General features: G+C 39.2%; 1 protein-coding gene across 1 annotated transcript in view; it reads right to left on the bottom strand.

Annotated features, from left to right (window-relative positions):
* The window catches only part of F5 (coagulation factor V (proaccelerin, labile factor)), a 32,745-nt gene extending 11,958 nt beyond the window's left edge, over window positions 1-20,787 (bottom strand). The window contains exons 1-13 of the mRNA XM_010137599.1: window positions 20,627-20,787; window positions 17,447-17,538; window positions 15,937-16,059; window positions 14,485-14,697; window positions 12,067-12,210; window positions 11,042-11,263; window positions 10,110-10,275; window positions 8,412-8,589; window positions 7,294-7,396; window positions 6,708-6,919; window positions 5,780-5,930; window positions 5,176-5,388; window positions 1,411-3,346 (exon numbers count right to left, since the gene is read on the bottom strand). Coding sequence (XP_010135901.1) covers window positions 1,411-3,346; window positions 5,176-5,388; window positions 5,780-5,930; window positions 6,708-6,919; window positions 7,294-7,396; window positions 8,412-8,589; window positions 10,110-10,275; window positions 11,042-11,263; window positions 12,067-12,210; window positions 14,485-14,697; window positions 15,937-16,059; window positions 17,447-17,538; window positions 20,627-20,787 — 3,914 coding nt within the window. The remainder of the gene's footprint in view (window positions 1-1,410; window positions 3,347-5,175; window positions 5,389-5,779; window positions 5,931-6,707; window positions 6,920-7,293; window positions 7,397-8,411; window positions 8,590-10,109; window positions 10,276-11,041; window positions 11,264-12,066; window positions 12,211-14,484; window positions 14,698-15,936; window positions 16,060-17,446; window positions 17,539-20,626) is intronic.
* Window positions 20,788-21,011: the final 224 nt, after the last annotated feature.

Below are 21,011 nucleotides of genomic sequence, written 5' to 3'. Positions count from 1 at the left end.
CGATCTTAAATAGAAGCACCAAAATGCTATTATTCTGGTAAAACATATTCTCCTTTCCTGTAAACCTTATCTCAATTTAAATCTGCAAACCCCAGAAACTTCACAGAAGTCACCTAGTGAGATGAAAGGCTGGTTTTCAGCCCTTCAACACGCTGAGCTGTCGGTATATGCCATGAGCTCTCTTAATTTCACTTGAGCTACACACCTCACACCGGCTGGGGATGAACCTCACTGGGGAGATCTATACAGAGCCCCGAGCATAAGGACTTCTTTATTTTGCAAGTGTGCAAACAAACTGTCTGTCTGTTGCCATTTTTGCAAGTGCTATTTAAACAGACTGAGACGAGGCAGGAATAAACCCTGAGAGTTCTGAAAAAGTGTGTGTGTGGGAAATCAGTCAAGTAAAATGGAAGTTCAATTTGAGAACTAATATATGCTTGGAGCTGAATTTTGTATAATGAATATTTTCTTGCTCTTGTTTCTGCTGCTTTTCATAAAAACCTGAAGTCATGGCAGTTTTGGTCTTTCAAATTTCAGTTTTTTGATGCAAAATGACTAGGGATTCTACATATTGTAGAACTGAGCACTGACCTTAATTTGTATGAATTAAACCAAGAAATTTTTAGTACAGTTTCTCTAAAGTCGCATATACTTTTTGCTGTGGCTTAGAGCCCAGCGTTCCTTGTCAAAATGTAAGAAAACCCGTCAACATTAGGGTTTGTGATCCAGTCACTTCCCCGTTTCTCTGAACAGCAGGAACAACAATGCAACAAGTCATGCAGCTTTATTTTTGCTTTAGTGTGATTACTCACTTTGCATTTTTCATGTTTTTCAGTTCTGCAGACCTGTGACACTGGAAAGTGCTATTATTCTGTTTTTACTATAGAGAATTGAGATAGCAGAACCACTTCTTGCTTAGTGCTAGAAACTGCGATTTCATACCACCTGTGAACACATTCTGTCTATATTAGATCAGTCAGTCCATTAAATTCCTGGAAAGACATTGTACAAGGAGGTCTCTACTACAGAATCCAAGTACTCAAGGAGGAAGTAAAACAGGTCATTCAAGTATAAAAAAATTAACAGGAAGTTTCCCTCTTGACCTCTTACAGTGCATTTTTCAACTTCTGTTTTGAAGAGTGTTTCTAGGGAGTCTACAAAAGGCAATTAAAGGGAAAAAAGGAAAAAAAAAGTTCTTAATTGTGTTGCTCTTGATTATAGTAATCTCTCTCCACGACATTCTAGAGTGGAACCAGCCTCCCCTGGAAAATTCATAGGGTTCTGCAACTGAAACATTGGAAATCACATTGCACATTACAGATGCTCTTAAATTTATCAGCATGTGGATCAACATTCTGCTAGTATGTAACAGGATGGTGTGCAAAATAAAAGCAAATTATTCAGCCAAACCTTTTTTTATATCCTGCATAGTTCCAGCAGATCTCTTTAGCTGCAATGTAGTATCTCCTCTCATTTCCTTTGCTACGCAGGTAATGCTCAGCAATGTTTTCCGGGTTACGCTGTTCGTAGATATTCACTTTTGGGTCTGTCATGTATGGGTCATCAAAGCTCACATAATGGTATTCGTATTCATCACCTGATGTTTCCTCACTGAAAGATCCTTCGGTAACATATTCATAGTCTCCATTTGCTTGGGGAAGCGCAATTGTAATTGATGGCTGAAGCTGCCGTGGGGTGAGCGTGTAATTTAGTGACTCTCCATGCCTGGCTCTACTCAGATCCCCTGTATGGTTGGCCTCACTGGGCATCCCTGTGGTGTTAGTGCAACACGGCAGTGTTGTGTGGTTGGTCTCACCCGGAAGAATTGTGCGGCCAAACACTGCCATAGAGTTGGTGATTTCTTGGGGCTTTTTACTCCTTGGGCTCAGCAAGTGAGTCATTTTTGGATATTCCTTTTTCTTCCTTCGAATCTTGATGAAGGTTCCAGATGTACTCAAGGTAGCGTTCTTGTTCCACTCCTTTCCTTTCAGAGCCGGGTGCATATGCCTCCCTTTCTGTTTTTCTCCCAAAATAGGTGAAAAAGCTTGATATTTCTTAATGTGCTGCTTATTTTTGAATGCTGTACCATTTCTGCCACGATGATTTAACTTACCACTAACAGGTTTATCTAAATTTTCCTCTAATCCAAGACTCTCCTTTGCAGACACCAAATTCCACTCCTCATTTGTCATTTTAGATGAGTATTTCCCAGCCCTGGGCAATGACACTTCTAGTAAGTTCTTCACTAGAGCAGGGTTGGAATTAGGGCTTATATTGTGTAACGTATGATCTGAAGAAAAAGCGTTTGCTTGTTTATCTTGGGATAGCTTGGGTTCAGAGATGCTGGATGTATTAGGGCCATCTCCTAAAATGAGGTCCAAAGCAAGTGTCAAGTTAACTGCACGCGTGCCATTTTCCACCTTGGTTTCTTCATCTTGCAGTTCATCATCATAATCATTTGGAAGGTGGCCACTTGCCACCGTGTCTATATCAGATGTGTTCTCAGCATGATGCACAGAATGAGTTGCATTTGTCCTATCAGAAAACGAGACATTTTTATTTCGTACATGATTTAGAAGGTCATTCATCTTTTGGACGGAGTAAAACTTAATGGCCAGTGAGTTTCGCCTTCTCCTGTTAATGTTATAATTTCCTCTTCCTGTGCTTTCCTCTTCATGCTTTTCTGAAAAAAATACACTGTCCTTTCCATCTGCTGGAAGCTCTTCTGCAACATTCATTTGGCCTTCCCCATTGCTCAGCAAGAGTTCACCTGCAGACATGTTGCCACGATCTATTTCATAATTATTTTGGCTTCTATTCTCAAATACTAATTCAGCCTTTCCATCACTTGCGCTAGCTAAAAATAAGTCCTTTTCTGCTGTGACTGATGTGTGATTTGACTGGAATGTTTCAGCCTTGACTCTGGGAAGAGGGGTGACACGAGTTTCTAAGAAGTTAGAGGTGTTTGTAGATTCACTACCATTTATAGCTGTCAGACCTGAGCCAGCTGTCACCTCAGAACCCGTGAGATCAGTGCCTTCATACTCTTCCCAGGCCAGTGCTGTAAGGTTTTGATTTTCTTCATCACCTGTTGCCTTCCTTGAGCTTCGGATGGAGTAAAAAGAAGCCAGGTAATCCTGATAATCCAAATCCTCCTTATCTCCTTCTTCTTCTGGCACATCTTCTTCAAAGGAGACAGAAACAGCCTTTTTATCAGTCTTGGTGTAAGTTACATCCACAACATCAAACATGTAATCTTCTTCATAGTCACATTTAGCATCTCTGAATCTCAGCCTCATGCCGTAACTCATCTCTGGGGTTCCCCAGGATGCTAAAAGCCAAGTACCTGCAATTGAAATTAAAGTGTTTTTCTAATATGCAGTAGTTATGAGAGTAGATACTACGCATCACGTAAGGGGTCAGGGCAACTTGCTGGGTTTGGTCCTACAGCACCTACTATAGCAGAGGGCTAATACTCATCTGACATTTCCACGAGCTGTCATTGCCATGAAAAATAATTATTAAATGTAGATAAATAATAGCCCGTATAAATACATCGTCTAAAAGCTGGAGTTCTTCTCCATGGATTAAGCTGTACCTAGAACTTGAGTCCAAACATAACTCATGAAAGAGACGGATATGAAAAAGAAAGAAAGAAAGGTTATCAAGGATCCCATGTTTAGATCTGGATCTAAGATTGCAGTCTTTTGAGATAACATTTTAATTTGGTCCTGTCCTTAGTGTTGTACGCATTGCCACACAGATAGAGCATTCTGAACAGAATGAATACACTCTAAGGCAATGCTGACAAGCATCTCACAAACATAGTATTTTAAAAGCTTTTGAATGCATAAAGGATGATCTTTAAAAGAATAAAGTAATTTGAATTTCTAATCTGGACACAAAACATCAAAATGCCGATCTGAGGCATGTTAGATTAACTTAAAGGTTTTAGTAATTCCTCCAAATTACAGACAGAAGGTAAGTTCTCCTTCTGAAAACTAGAATCTGTGGAGAACAAAATATAACATTTCCCTAAACATCATCGAATCAAGTTCTTTGCTTGTTAAACCTTGCTTTTAGAACTAGCAGAAATTACAGAACAGACAGAATTAATCGAGCTTGAGAAAACCAGCCTTTTTTTTATTAAAAAGGTCACATACAGGTTTTGTGTTTGAAGTGACCTGCACAGCTTTCCTGATTTCTAAAACCAGCAAATTTACAAAAGAAAACACGCCCTACATGGAAAGAACAGACCATATACCAAAAATCAAGAAAAGTACAACTTCATTATTGGGGAGGTTTCCATAAAGTCTGATGGAGTTTTACTAATTCCCTTAGTCTTGAACAATAAAAACCATTTAACATACGATGCAGCTTTAACTTACAATAAGGTCTTGATGCTGCGTGGTCACCAAAAACAAGCTTTGAGGACATAAAGAATTTGTTACTTGAATAGATAGAAGATACAAAAAACGATTGGTATTTTAAATAGATACCTAAACCTCGTGGGATTTTCGGATGATTACTAAACATTTATAGCCTTCAGTGAGCAAGAATCTCTTATCTTTTTGCAGGTAATTCTCTAAGAGTGGACTAAATGGGTTATAACATCACCTTTTTAAGTTATGGTGTTAATCCTAGTTAGATGTTGAGATGTATATTGACGGATAAGTGATTCGATGCAGTCAGGCAGACTTCACTGCTTCTAAATGACCACAAGCCTAAGGTGAGGTGTGGCTGCTTTGTCCAGTGATGACCATCAGAGTTTGACAGTCTTGGCCCATTTTAGCTAACTCAGGATGGACAAGTATGTGGCAGAGTTGGGAATAATACAGCAGAGTTGATACTAGATTGTTTCCAAGCATCATCTTAGAATTGCCTTAGAACGATTGCTGCTAATCCCAATACTAATTGTGAAGTGAAAAACAAAAGAACCACACAACAGAAAACCGACAAAGAGAGTCTCAGTGTAGCATACAATTATGCTATGTGTTAAGTCTGTGTAGCCAACACAACTCCATACACATCAGTAGCACTAGGAAGTGATTCAACATTTTCCAGCACTTCGTTTATCTGAAAAGTTTTCTTTCCTATTTAGGTAAATCCTTGTAGAGCGGAGATTTAAAAAAAAGTCTTAGAAAAGTTGTTGAACACTATAGTTCTACCACTTACCAACATTGTCCATTTCCACTGTGACTGATTCTCCACTCATTGGAAAAAGGTTCAATGCGTCTTCGTATTTCCCTCGATACAGAAAAGAGTGCCCAGAAAGTCGAACAGAGACAATCTCATCATGAGTGCCAACACTGGAGAAGTGCCACTGAACCACGCTATCTTGGCAAAACCCAAGGATTTCACTGCTGTCAGACACATAGCCATTTATTGCTAAAAGGAAAGGAAAATAAAATTGGTCTTCTTATTTTCAGAGTAAGATTTTTTTAAAACCTCAAGTTCTTTGATGTCAGTCCAGTGAGCTGGACTTACATTTGCACCTAGATAGAGACTGACACAGGGTTGAAACCACAATAGCCTTGATGGAGATTTCAGCTCTGGAAATAGTATCTCTAAGCCAGCAGGTCAAAGTTAAATAACCCTTGCCTTTGCTTCAGGGTCCAGAGCCAGCCTGGTCTCTAAAATATTGCAAATTTCTCTACCACTGTGCAGTTCACTGACTCTTTAGAGAATTTCCTGATTGCTATACGTATGAGAAAATGCAATTACTGAATGCTCAAGTTCCCATGAGCTTTCGTAATATTGAGCTTGATATCCCACTCACTGTGCATTATATTTGAGTTATAGAACTTGGCATCATCCCTTTTAACGCTGGCAGGGTTGCTGCAGTAGTCCTTGATGTTATCCTCTATGTACCAGCTCTTATTTTCATCAAACACAGCAAACATTGCCTGCTGCTCCCCATCTGCCTTTTTCTGAAAGACAATCAACACAGCAGTTACATTTTATGAGCAGAGACATGTATTAAGAACTCAATCCTGCTATCGTTCTTACTTACTATGTAAGCAATGTAAGCTTCATTAAGTTCTGGTAAGCATGATCCAAGGGCTAACTGCAAGGGAGTGGGGGTCAGCCCTTCAAGGGGACAACCCTACTACTGCAACCAGCCTGCAGTGGAGCTCTGAGCAAGCCACTAGCACTGCTGGTACATAGATGGTATATGACTGGGCTCTCTGCAGAAGGACCAGCCTCCTGGTTTGCCCTGAGCACAAGCTGTTAACATTTTTCTCCCAAGTGATGGTCAAGTCTTTGCCAAGCAAGATTTCAATGGATGGCAAAGAGAACCACTCTCCCAGAACTGTCCCATGCTGTTGGGTTGCTTTGGATACAGTGATGCCTGAGATTGTCAGACCCTGTTGAGTTATATCTTTTACAGAAAGGGACCAGCTCAGATCCAAATGCCTTTAGAGTGTGAAGGTATATATAATAGCAGCAGCAAGTTTATTATCAACTCTAGAAATAGACTGTCAGGTCAGGCTGACCTTTTGTTGAAATGCTGTTCTCACTAAGAAAATCAGAATATAATTCCTCTACTGGAGGAGAGGACTAGTTCAAGTTGTGTCTTCAGGAGCCTATTGGTTTAATTGCTCTCTACATGACAGCTCTCTAAGGGGAGCAAAACCAAATTCACTGTTGATCAAATAATAGTATTTCAGCAAAATCTATCTCTAAGAAGTTGCCAGAGATGTTACCTGAACACCCTTTTGTGTCAATGCTTCACTTTTACATATCAGAAGTGGGCCAATCAGTCCAGAGGCTATATCTCTCTCAATATCCACAGCACTGTGATACAGCCTTGTAATACATTGTGCGTCCTGTGCAGTGGGTTGGTCCATTTTAGCAATTTTCCATTCATAAGTGTATGTCTTCCCTGGTTCAACACCTTTACTCTGGGTGCCATTGCCTAAGGGAAAATAAAAGGAGAACACTAAACTCAACAACAGACTTAGTACATCAATACAAACTTAATAACATCAGGCTGCACCTTTTAATGAGATTGGTGCAGTTAGGCCATTCCAAGCTACCTCTGAGATAACTGTCTCTCTCTAACATCACAAACAAGAACAGAAAACGAAGACACCAGGAAAGAGTATTTGGCTGCGCTTTGCAGAGAACACCTTGATTTCTCTATAACGCAACACAACAGGTCAGCAGAAGCAGAGCATAGAATTGAGGTCTCCTAGTCATGCACGTTTCTAGCCGCAGTATTTCTTTCAGAACAATGAAACCCTCCACAACAGGTAGTGGTATGCAAAATGTAATTCACAGATTTCTTACTTGTGGGATCCAGAGGATAATCGGCTCCTTCTGCATTCTTTGAAAGTGTCACTCCATGGAAGTAAATGCTGTAGGGTCGACTGGCCTTGTTTTTGAATACAACCTATATTCATAGGCAAATGAAAAAAAAAGTATTCAACAAATCAAATCCTTGTCTGAATACATAACAAAGTTTCAACTGCTGTGGAATTTGCCCAGTTTCAGACTGAGGAATGCTGGAAAGGCAAAGGAATATCTTAAACGTTGTCTGATAATACAAACCCGCAGTCGAAATGCTGCTGGTTCTCTGCTTCGGGGCTTTGTAGAGCCCACTGAGTGAAGTTCAGCTTCTTACACCTCGTCTCTGGAAAATCCAAAACTAACACTTGTTCTCCCACTTGCTAGCCACACACTACCTCAGGGAATATGAAGTTATTGACTAAAGCTCTTAAGAAGGTTCAATATGAGAGAAAACAAATTTAAGCAGGGTTGGTTTGTTTTTTTTTTAAATCTTGTTCCAGATTCCAAGACCTAAAGGAGATAGAGGAGGAAAAGGCAAAATGTCCTGCCTATTCTTGATGAAACCCGAATAAAAAGAAGAAATGTCCTAAACTCAAATTCAGTCACAGAGTCATGGTGGCAATCCAGGGTCAATGAAACTTTGTGATGTATCACTGACAACAGAAAGACAAGTGGGTGTGACAGGAGCAGAAGCTTGTAACGCAAAGCTTTGTAGTTTCAACTCCATGAAACTGAATACCATTGACTAATGCAGCCAGAAAAAACAACAACAAAAGCAATGAGGGACTCATGAAGTTTGGCCTTGCACCCAAATCCTCCCAGAAGTCCCCCTAGGTCTAGCTTTGTTCCATTTTTGCAAAGAGTGTGAATGAAGTGTGTTTATGTTTAAAAGTGTGTTTATGTGTTAAAACAAAGCACAATCATGGAAACTACAGAGGGAATGCTGAAAAATTTAAGCTAAACATGGTCAGTTATCATCATACCTTTTAAAAGGGCCAGTATTTATAACATCGTATTTTTTGACAAATCCTGAAATCAAACTAGTTCTTTCGTGTCTCTGCCCAACAGCAAATTATTATGCTATAGTATAAAAAAATCTCTGAATTTGTGTTACTTACTTTGACTTTGTCATTGAGTTGAGCTCTGATAATAGGGCCCAAGATTCCAGTTTCCTTGGGACGAGGATTTTCCAGACGTTTAGTAAAGCTGGCATCAGTATATTGCCTAAAAACAGCCTTTTTATACTTTTTACCTATGAGATTTGAGAAGTTGTCCAAGTGCTGCGCTTTATAGTGTCTTAAAGGAAAAGACAAATGATCAATAAAACTTGAATAGTGACATCTACAACACAGAGTTAGTTCTGAAGCAACTGGCAGATACCTCACTGCTTGAAAAAATTAAAACCCTTCACTAACCGAATGCTCTTCGGCCCAGAGTCTAACCTAAACTAGGTAAGAAGAAGGTTGGAACAATACTTGTATTTTATCAAAGACTCTAGGAGAGACAGGAACAGATAATCTTAATCCCAGTCAAAGCACCATACACTCAGGTTTAAAAAACATTAGAATTGTTAATGCTGAGAGCAAAACTAGGATAAACACTGGGAAGTAACACAGAGAAATGTGTTTGTCCTGGCCACTTGCACTTTAAAAGGGGTTACTGAAGAGGGATAAATGCTGTAATTTTGGACAAAGAAGGAAAAATCAGAACACTGGGGTGATTAAGTAATGCCATGTAACTAGCAGGGTTAGATACAGAAGTTTGCTCCATGCAGTTCAAGAGCAAATAATAAACCATACTAAAGAAGGAGGAATACTTAAAGGGTTATGTGAAAATTATATTCCAAGGAGATATATGAAACTATAACCCCATACAGGGTAAGGAATTTGTCTTGTTCTGCTTAAATCCTTACGGTTCTTATGCACATCAGCTTGTAAAGTCATCAGTACTCTAGCAGTGGGGAACTGACAGACCGCAAATTTAACTTTACAGTGCACTGGCAGCATTGTGTACTATGACCTCATGTATGTTACAAAATTTCTTCTATTTACCTTAAGTGGAACAAAATAGCTCAATACACTTACCTATTACAACTTTCACTACACCTACATTGGTGCCGTGCAAAGGTCATTTACGGAGACCTCTTTTCCATTCTCTAAACATTTTACTGCACTGAACTTTAAAAAATGTATTCTCCAGAAATATCCCCTCCCCACCTTTCCCTTCTTCTAAAGAATTGTTTATTTCAGCAGAATTCATGTTGAAAGTAATTTAGAAAGTAGGCTACTTAGTATGCTACTTAGGGCATTTCCTAAGTCATCTTCATATTTTGGGCAAAAGGTGTCCACATTTGGGCTCCTCAGCAAGGAATGTCATTGACACGCTGGTCCAGTGGAGGGTCACCACAGCGATTAAGGAGTTAGAGCACGACATAGAAGTAAAATCTAATTTTATTTAATCATGTAAAGATACAGCTATGGGAGCATCTTATTTTTATCTTCAACTATCAAATGGGAAATTATAGAGAAAACAGAACCAGACTCTTCTTACAGTTGTATAGTGAAGAGATGAGATACAAGGGACACAAGGTGCAACATGAAGTCTAATTAGGAAAAACTTTTTCACTGTGAGGTTACAAAGGTGTCCAGAGAAGTTTAGCAGTCCCCATCCTTGGAGACAATGAAAACTCAACTGAATAAGGCTCTGTGCAACTAGATCCAATTTTGCTGTTAGATCCTCAGAGGTCCCCTCCAACTTAAGTTATTCTGATATGTCAGGTTAACATTACATATTATGTTGACAAAGTATTATTTTACCTGTCAAGGCTGTCTGGAATACTCGGAGCATAATCCCAAGTAACTTCTTCTGCAGCAATGAAATATTCCCAGTTTTTGACCATAAGGCGTTCTTTAAAGGAGAGGCGACTCTTCTTCACCTCTGTGTCCCCACAGTCTCTTACAGTGAGGTAACCGTGCATTCCAGCTAATTGAGAAGAAGCGATACCATAGTGATTTTCCGTTTTATGAACCCTTACAACTTCAACTGTATTTCTCATTTCTTTAGCTAAGGCTGCCAGCGAGCATTTGTTCATTGGATTGTCATCTTTTCAGGCTTGAAAAGTCTGCATCAAGCTATTTGCAGGCTTGAAAAGGCTACATATATAGTGTGGACTATATACAGGCTGGGACCCTTCCAAGCAGCCCATATTGATCAGATAGAATACAGAAGCTCTCCCAACTAGCCCTCTACCAGCTGAACAGATAGAGAGCTTTTTGTTTGTTTGTTTTCAAAACACGTCTTCCAGCTCTTGTAAAAGAGGTGTTTCTCTCATTCTTTAAAAGAGAATCCTGATCACTGCTGAGAGATAGACCCACTTTCAAATAATGAACAGAAATATTTTCACCAGATTGAGTGACCTCTAGCTGAAAGTGCTCAGTTTCTCGGGAAACAGGTGGTTCCTTACTCATTTTATAATGGTGCTTATCTGAACAGCTCACAGAGACTTAAATACTGGAGCACTGATTCACTGTCACTCTGTGATCTGCACCCAGGAGTAAAACTGCAGGTAAGAATGCTTTTTCATTCACAATGCACTTCTTATTCCAACAGGATGTTCTCCAGTGGTTTCTTAGTGAAATGACAACCCTCTGAAACAGGCAGCCTACCACTGCAAAACTGTAGACTCCGTTTGGAGCATAAAGAAGAGAGGAGAACTATACAGCTGTCTAAAAAATAGAAGTTTTCTTGCCTTGCAGGTGCTTTTGGACAAGAGAAGATATCAGCCACCTTCCTTCCTCACTCACTGTCATATTTACTGTGGTTGATGCTCCTCCCACTAGATTAACAGTAGAAACTCGACGATGTCTTTGCTCCATGGACTGGCCATTGATATGAATGGAGAAAATTTCTGGCTTGGAACTCATTCCTATCAAATGCCAGCTAATGTTGTCATATGCACAAGCCTCTAAATCTGAAAGAGAAATGAAAGTAGGGTTCAGAATTCAGGCAAATCATGCAAATTCCCTATGCACACTAGGTCTAAAGTGAATCTTTGCTCAATACATGAAAAAAAAAAATCTCTGACTTCTGTGATCAGCGTCTACAACAACAGGAAATTTCAGAAGCTTATAAATGGAAGAGATACCAAAATCCTGTATCGAATCAGTGAAAGGTGTTTAAAAGAAAAGGATCCAAGCTAATGAATAAGGTTGCATCTAGTGACCGTAACTACTCTATTCAATATTTAAAAAAAAAAAACCCACCTAAGACAGTCTTTTGTATTTGTTCAATGGAATGGACAGATGTATGAAAGCAGTTCCTTAGGAGAACAAGGGGAAAACACTGGCAACCAAGTAGCCCCATTACCACCTTCCTAGTCTTCCCATTTAGTTGTCTAATTTAATAGTAACTGACTTTCAACTTCCAGGAAGTTCTTCACCTAGTATGTTCTATATTGTGTAAAACTAGCAGTTCACTTAACCATATCATTCTCTCCTCATCAGCTGCGTAAAAAAAATGAGGGATTTCTTATTTTGTTAAAGTGAGTAATCCTGTTCTTCAAGCAGAACTCTTCTTAGAAGTAATATTGTTCTTATCAGCAATACGGCATGACTTTTTTCCAGTAGCACAGTTTCTCTTCTAGAATTTAGATGCTCACAGACACGTTCTAATAAAGGCTGCATCCTCCACATTCCTGTTCTCTTGCATAAAAAGCAAAGTTAATATTCTTTCTTCATCAACGTTAATTTCATTCCAGATAAGCCTGAACAGTACCTGGTAATGTTCCATCAGAATAGCCATTAATTGTATACTTGAGTGACGGTGATCTTTGCCAACTCTTGTTTTCATCAAACACGCCGAACATCAGAACATACTCCTTGTCGAAAAGTTTCTGTGACCCATCCTCATTTAGGCTTCCTATGAAGAAGAAACAACAGGTCTTGATTTGAAGCAGAAGTAAAGCACTTTTCACATCAGTGTAGTGGCATTAACACGTATTTAATGAACTTCACTTGTTGGCATATACTGGCTGAGCCTGACCAAAACAAGACCTTAAGAATACTTACAAAGTGATTTTTTTTCTGAAAGTACTTTTGGGTTGCCTAACTATGAAATCAAAAGTCTGCAACAACCCAGAGGATATTAAAAAACATGCAATGAATTGTGTCAGACAATTCTGGCAATGTATTGTAGGGATCACCTTAAAGAACGGGTGCGCCAAGCAGCCTTCTGTCCAAGATCAGACGCTGGCCTCTTTTGAGACTGGGAGGCAAGGAAAAGAGTGATGGCGGAATCACCTGCACTGTGAACATGGCCTTTTCAAACACTGCACTAAGGTTATCAGTTCCTTTAAAAAACCTAAAATCAACCACTCTGCAAACAACCTTTACATACAAAAGACTTTGACAAATACTGCCGAATTGGATTGGTCAACGGCAATCATCTAGTTGAGTCTGTGATACAGGTATGATTTCTATCAACAAGCAGAATTCTTTTTGGATGTGCTACACAGAACTGGTGCGATTTTACTCATTCTTTCTGTAGATTGCTCACACTAAAAACTTCCATTTTCTCCTTTCAATAAATAACTCCATTTTTATTGCTGAGAATGACGTTACACGGTAGGAAATATCCCTTGGGCCAATTTGGCCCATCTGTCCAGCTATGTCCCCTCCCAACCTCTTGCCCACACCAAGCCAACTAGCTGGTGGGGTCTGAGCAGGTAAAAGAGAAAGCCCTCACACTGTTCAAGCACTGTTCAGCAGTCGTTAAAACACGGGTTTATTATCAACACTGTTTAGCCACAAATCCAAAACAGCACCACATGAGCTGCTGTGAAGAAACTTAACTCCATACCAGCCAGACCAAACACACGGGTGTGTTGCATGCCTCCCAGATGCAGTGCCCAGTCAAAGAAACCCTGATCGGAAATCTTAAAAATGTGATTGATTAGTTAGCTATTTGTCTTTGATCTAACTGGAAAGAAATGCTCAAATTATCTTGAAGGTAGTGGTCAAACCAATTCATCTCAAACTCATATCCAGCTCAAGGCCACAATATATGCATGAATTTGAGAAACCTAAGGAAGGAAGGAAAGCAAGTAATTCCAAAGCATTTGTCCAGATTAAGTCCACCGGTATGCCATAAAAAGTACATGAACACAGAGAAAGAAAAATCAAGAAAATTAGGAAAATAACAAGTCCTAGAGAATACCAAAGACTCTAATTCTCAAAACACTTCAGGAGGAAGGTGATTGATTAATTCTAATGCCACTCCTTTTGGGTGATGTGTAGATGTGTTCTGCAATTAAATGGATATCTATCAGAGAGGAGTGCCCTTGTAGAACCCACAATGAACCAGGTTTATGTTTACTTTCAGGAAAGCTTCAAGGTCCAAGTCCATGCAGTCTGCAGTCTATACAAAATGATTGACTCAATCTGCAAGGAAAGAGGATCAAGCTAAACTCACAGAGCTTTCACTAGAAGGCGGCTACATAACTTGGAAAAATTTAGTATTTAAGGGACCAGCAAGTAGTTTAAGTAGCTTACACAGTGGTATGTTGTTTCAAACTTCCCTCAAATCAGTGGTATTTACCTAGCAGATACTTATAAGTCCTACAATACACCAGTTTGTATTAGTGGAGACAGAATTCAATGACTCAGACTTCTAATTGTATGCAAAGCGATTTTTGAAGACTTATAATCTGTTCAAATCTGGCCATATTTTCAAGTGACTAGCAAAACACAAACTGCTCTGCAGTTTCAAACCCTTGTTACAGGAGAGTGCTACAGCCTCTTGATGAGAAAGTCTTTAAAAGGCATGGGTAAAACAATTATTTCCTGCCTTATTTTCTGGAGTGGCTGAACCATTTTGAATGAAGCTTTGGAAAATATGTTTTCTAAGATCGGAAATTTAAGGTCATATATTTAGCAGTTCAGCAATTGAAAATGCAACCCATACAGGCAAATGTATCTATTGATATTGCCCTCTGTCCATCCCATAATTATAGGATGCCTCTGCATTAAAGATGGCATTTACAAACTTTAACATCTAAAAGAAAGATGGTTTTCAGGCATTTCACTGCATGTAAAGATGAAAAAAGAAAATAATATGTCTTTGTTATCATACAACCTTGATTTTATTAAGAAATGAAACAGTATAACTTACAGTAGTCTTAAAGCATTTCATTACCTTGCTTACAGATAAGCAGTGCTCCAATCAGACCAGAGTTAAAATCCATCACCATATTCTCATGAGAATAATATGCATAAGTAAGACAAGGAAGGTCAGCTTCCTTTGGACCAACATCTTCTGTTATATCCCACACATATGTGTAGACCTGGCCTGGAAGTACCGCATCGTCTCCTTTTTCTGCAGATGATGTTCTGTCATCATACAGGGACCCTGACAAGAAAAGAGTCAGTAGGGTGGCATGAAGACAAAGAGCAATTAAAGCATTTGGAATATCCTCCTACAATCAATTCCAAAAGCTTGGTTTGTTTCTTGCCTATAATGACACCTCAGATTCTAAGAGATAACTCATGGTTCCACTCACGTTGTGGACAGTAGCTATTCCACCATCCTGTTTCTTACAGATTACAGGCTTCCTAGCACTGTCATCACTGCCAAAAGGTCATTACTGCTCTTTACCAGTCTGTGGAGGAATACTGCCCACTTTGTCACCTTCCTGATTGTCTCTCATGGAGACACTGCACAGGCTAGCATTGCCTTGCTGCCTTAGATCTTCTGCGGACCACATATCTAGACTCCTGTCTATGCCTACCATATCCAACAAATCCACAATATGACAGAGGGGAGCCAGAGAATCAAAAATCCTGGATGCAAAAGGCACATTAATAAGATAGTAAAACTGAACTGCCTATCACTTCCAATAACATGTTCAGTTCAACTCCATGAGATGGGATTCCAAAACTCTCTTTGTACTGATGTAACAAAAAAGCCTCGAATGAATTTTTAAACTGCAGGTCAGAGCTCTGGCTTAGCACCCAGGGCAGGGCAATCCAAGAAGCAAGGGCGATCTAACTCGTTCTGTGCTAGCGTGGACATTTAACTGCCAATTTGGCCCGTTTATGATCTCTTTTTGCTAGACTCATGAGGGTTCCAGGAGCAAGACACCACAAAGCTGAGCATGAAATGCTGAGTGTCATAACAACACGCTCAGCACTGTCAACTGCATTTACCAATAACGCCTTGGTGATCCCTTGGCAAGGGATTTGCAACAGGTTTTTAAGATCTGTATTTAAGAGTTTACATGTCCTGAAATAGAATATTTTGTAATGATATGGGGATTGGACCAGATGATATCCAGAGGTGCCTCAACCTCAACCACTGTGGTTCTCTGAAGCAGTATTAGCACACAGGCAGCTGGTCAGGAGACTGCATGTCAGGTGACACTTCATAGTCCTAGTATTACACTGATGAACAAGAAAGGAGCCAACAATAGGTTTTAATAATGTTTTAAATATTTTTTTAACGTTTTATTAAAACATTTAACGCTTTAATCCAAGATCAACAGATATTTGTATTACACATATCCTCGAACATTGGACTGGGCCCCTCTCAACATTTCAGGCAGTGGTCTACAAGTAAATGAACAAACCACGGAGCTTTTATAGCATTTACCTTCTGCAGTTTTGCTGTAAACTATGCCTTGGGGATGAATACTGACCGGTTTGTCAGCCATATTCCTAAGGTGAACTACTAAAGTGTCTCCCACTTCAGCACGCAGCGTTGGTCCTAGAAGTCCTGTAGTTATTCAAGATAGAGAGGAAAATGTGAGGAAAACAGTGTATTTAGGGAAATGAAGTGTTCTTTCCCCCCATAGGGAACATAAGCTTTCAAAGTACAAGTTTCAAAATTAATACAGAGAACGTCATACCACTGCAATGAAGATTTACCCATAAAAAGGCACATGGGGATTTAAAACCTGTGCCTCATAGTCAGGAATGTTATAAATTGTATATCTGGCAGCTAGCATTTAAAAATCACAGGAAAACAGTAGATGTGGGAAAAAAAGAGGTCATTTCCAGACACAAAAAATTTATGAAAAGGCTTATGTTGAGGCTCATTGGTAATTTCCAGGTATCCTTTACATACAATTTTATTAAAGAGTTTTAGGAAGGCAGACATTTTACAGTTTAAGACTTTGGAGAATGGCATCCAAACATATTTCTTTGAATAGCATTCTCAATGCCAGAATTCACAGAGCAAAAAGATCTTTCAATCCCCAAATGTTATCTAAAGAAATGATCTGCTCCATGTGGCATATTTCTTGAGGCACAGCCTGCAAAAGGATTTAAGAGAGGCTTGTTTCCCTACTCCCCCTGTTGCAGAAATAAGCAATGCAAGAAACCTGCTAAGACAACCTTGGGCTGTAGTCTCTTTCCTTGAAACTATTTTCTAAATTTCTTTCGCTGGAAAGAAACAAGCAGTTTCAGAAAACACAGGAGAACAAACTGAACTGGAATGAATCAGATCATAGACCAGACCTTTCAGGGCAACTTGTAACAATTTCATATTTACACATATTTACTTGAAACCTAAGGTCTGAAGTTATTTTAAATACTGATGGGAAGTGCAGACACACTATGTAAGTACTCTGCATACGTATGAGAACACAAGTACCATACTTATGTATGGCGTAAGCACAAGAATCTGCCTCCATTCATTTAAAGGATGTTCAAGCAGTAACAGACACAAAAGACAAGGGGATGTCTTTCACACCCAGCCTCATTAGTTTTTCTTTTCCTTTCCGCTGATTTATCAGAAACATATTTAGCCTCAGGCCTTAAGGTCCTTCCATGTGAACTTACAGTGTCACCACTGTGACTGTGCTGTACAAGTCTAAATATGTATGGGAGATCTTATCAGATGCCAAAACCAAAGGGAACCGTGCTTTTTTTTTTTTAATTAATTTGCAATTAATTTGCACATAGGACTGACCCTCAGTCTCTGAAAATTCAGCCTCTCTATGGCCTTTGAAATGCCAGCACACTGTAAAGACTTCATCCCCTGTGCCTATTTGCTCTATGAGCAAAACAATGGGCACAAAAAATACAAGCTTGCTTAGCTTGTTATTTACTTTATAACAAGCAACAAAGAAAGATACTCAGAACATTTCCTTCCTGTTTACCTGCAAATATATTTGCTGGCTTTTCTTTTTTAAAATCCACCTCATATTCTCTGTAAGTAATTTTCTTAAACACAGGATCTGAATGTTCCAATCTGAAACCAAAAGAGTTACAAATAAAAATATAATATAATAATAACAACAAAAAATAAAAGGACACAGATTCCCAGAGTTGCCGTTGCTGATTAATGCATATCTCAGAAAATGAATCCTGGAATGACATTTAATCACTCGTACATTTTGATGAAGGCAAGGCACATGGTCCAACTCTGTAGGTTCTTCCGCTCTCCCTCTTACTCTATTGAATCTTGTTCAATAGAGTTCCTGAGTTAGGCCATTTCATTTTTGACATTCAGTTACAGTCCCTAGCACAGTTTACCCGTGATTTTACTGGTGATTTCTACAGGTCCTTTTGATTCTGTGAAGAAGAGGTCTTTGTTTTGTACACTTCAGACATAGAGAAAGATGTTTTGACAGTGCTTAACCTAAAAAACATCTGACAAAACACAGTGAAAGAAACCTGAATTTCTCTTTACTCAGCCCCACGCTTGAACTATAAGACTCACCACAAGGATTCTACAACAGCATGAATAGCAAGCTGCTGTAGCATTGGAGGCAGGCACAAAACTGTTCCCTGACAACAACTGAGGATCCCACAGCAAGTCAGGAAATTGCTTTCTGAAAAACACTGCAAGTGTCCTTTGGCTTGTTATGTAAACAAATCAGGTACCCAGCAGGACCACACAATGTTTTCTTAGAAAATATTTAGGCAAGAAGAAGGAAACCAGCACACAACACTTCTGGAGTGGAAATAATGATGATAAGAGGGCTGGAGTGATAATAGCCTGTATTTAGTTTCACATTTACTGTGGATTTCTCATAGTATTTGTGATGACTGGATCCAACAGTAATTCTACTTGCTTTATTTGTAATGCCCTTTCAGGAACATCTGATACTGGGCTGCTGATGAGATGCTTAAGCATTGAGAGGCTGGGCAGAGATAACACCACTTCAGTGACATCCAGGGTCCAAAAGGGGGAGATCTCTTTTTATGGAAAGCTATTGTAAATCCCTCTGCGACACTCTCTCACAACAGGAGAGTCAGGCAGAGGCAGTTCATGTTTCAATTCATTCCCCTCTCTTTAAAGTCACCGATAAAGTTTTGTTTCACTCTTTTAGAAGGACCCAATCCATAACCTTCATTGACAAGTGCTGCCCTAATGTGGCAATGTTTGATAGAATATACACATCAGACCATGGGATGGAAGAGGAAATCTATTAATGCAAATTGCATAGCTAGAAGGAACAAATCACGTAGCTTACTAACCATTCAGAAATCTCAGACTACGCAAGAGGTCTCGTTACACAACTTTCAGGAACGCTGCATGCACAGACAATATATTTTCATTTCGCTCTGAAGTGTCTCATGTCACTTGTACGTGGTAACAAATCTCTACAAAGATAAGACGTCTGACACTCAGAGAAATTAGGTATCCTTTTCTAGCCTGTATGATTAAAAAACTAAGGAAATCGTTCAGGAAGAACCCATTTTCTTTTCAGCCTCTTTAGAGCCAAAAGCAGCAAAAGTATCAGATTCTTACACTGCATTTAGACATTCAGCTTCCATTGAAATCAGAGCAAGTTACGTACCCAAATACCTTTGGGATCCAAGCCATTAGCTTTTCCTTAGTAGCTTTGTGGTGGGTTATTTTTTGAGTTAAATTTCTGTCAGCTCTGCAAAGTTCATCAGGCCCATTCAGGATGTGACTTGTTCTAAATAGCTCTGCAAAATATCTCAATAAGCACTATGTATGAAAAGCCCTAGCTAATCACAGAGTGTTTCATCTCAGGTTTGAGGGCAGTCTTGTGGGTTTCTACTGCATGAAAACAGTCTATCCACAATGTGACAAAACAGCAGTTGATGCTTTTATTGATGCATCCAGTGCAGACGAGAAGGAAATTCTAATTACTAAATTCACATGCCCAGGTCAATAGTTAAATGACGTTTGGCTTCATATTCCTCCATTTAAAACACGTTTTCTTTGTCTTGCCAGTTTGACATTATGCTTATAGCATTTGTATTAACATTCCAAGGGGAGTTTTAGAAATCATAGAAACTTTGTTTTAATTCACTCTTGAAAAAAGAGTAGTTAGAAAGTCTAAATCTGAACTGGAAATATCCTTTCCAGAACATCCAGAAATGCAATACATAGTTTTTTTTTTAAAAAAAAAAAGAAATCACCATCTAAACAAAAATAAAGAGAACAAGACATCCACCAATATAAAAAATGCCGTAGTACCCAAATACATGCTTTGATGTAGGAGAACCAGTGATTTGTACCATTTCATGCCACTTTATCAACAAATAAAAGTTGTGTCTGGTGACTATAGTGAACAGAGCATATGAATGAAGCCCAGTTTAAACAGAATTCTAAATTACGTCCAAGCTTTGTCATCTGTAGCACTGCACTTGTGGTATTTATAATCCTAAGGATAATAGTAGCAATATAAATACAATATTTTATGTATTTGATTGGTGTACGCGTGTAGGCTGGCCATTCTGCAATGCTCTTGGAAAAAACAGATAAAATTAGCATTTTCACTTGATGAAGTATAGCAATGCTTGATTATACAACCTTTACTTGACAAAACTCAGGATGGACATTTCACAAAAACTACTGAACAACTCAGAAATTACACAGCTAGTTCCAAAGTTCATCAGGCTCTGATTTAAGTGAAAGTGATAGTATCCAAATTGGAACATATTTATTCCTTCAGCAAATTCCAAAGTCTGAAAGTTTTTGAAATCTTACCAAACCGTGGCTCAACTTCACATTGTTCCAAATCCAGATACCTAAAACAGTTACATTAAAAAACCCAAACAACCAACATCAACCCACACTGAAGATGATAAAAGCAGGCCCTGGAACATATTTACGAAAGTGCTCTGAAAACATAAAAATAATTATATCCACTAAAGAAATAAATTAGCAGGAACTTTTACTACTTCACTGGCTCCAGTTCAGACCATGCTTTTCAAAGTCTCACAAGTTCCTCTGAAGCCAACGGATCAGGCTCTAAAGTCCTCCTACACTCTAGAATTCCACAGGAGATACGAGACATGAAACACTTCCAGTCAAAAGAGACAACTGGTTTCATCCTTCTTATCTTGTACTTTGTTACCTGGACTTTTCCTCAGATTCTGGTTTGTAGGTCCAGCTAGTGATCTGAGCAGCTATATAGTGCTCCCTGACCTTCATAGCTCCCACCGCGTGCATCTCTGAGTCTGGGCACCATGAACCAAGCAGAAGCAAGAGAAAAAGATGAATGCAGTGGAGTGTCATGGTACAGATGCCTGTTGATGCAGCTCTGGAAGACAAGGCAGAAACTGCTGCTTTTATCGCTGTTCCTGCTTCTAACTTCCTCTCAGAAATGAAATAATTGTGATGCAAGAGGGTAACAGCATTCGCTATGCTCAGGTCATTGCTCTTCACCTCCTCCTCCCCTCGCTGACAGGGACCCAACAGAGATAAAAAAAAACCTGTTTAAACTACCTTTCCTCCCCTCC

This window comes from Buceros rhinoceros, unplaced genomic scaffold (genome assembly GCF_000710305.1).
Source record: "Buceros rhinoceros silvestris isolate BGI_N320 unplaced genomic scaffold, ASM71030v1 scaffold17980, whole genome shotgun sequence".
NCBI lineage: Eukaryota > Metazoa > Chordata > Aves > Bucerotiformes > Bucerotidae > Buceros > Buceros rhinoceros.
The sequence above is the reverse complement of the archived record's forward strand: the minus strand, read 5'-3'. Positions and strand labels throughout refer to the sequence as shown.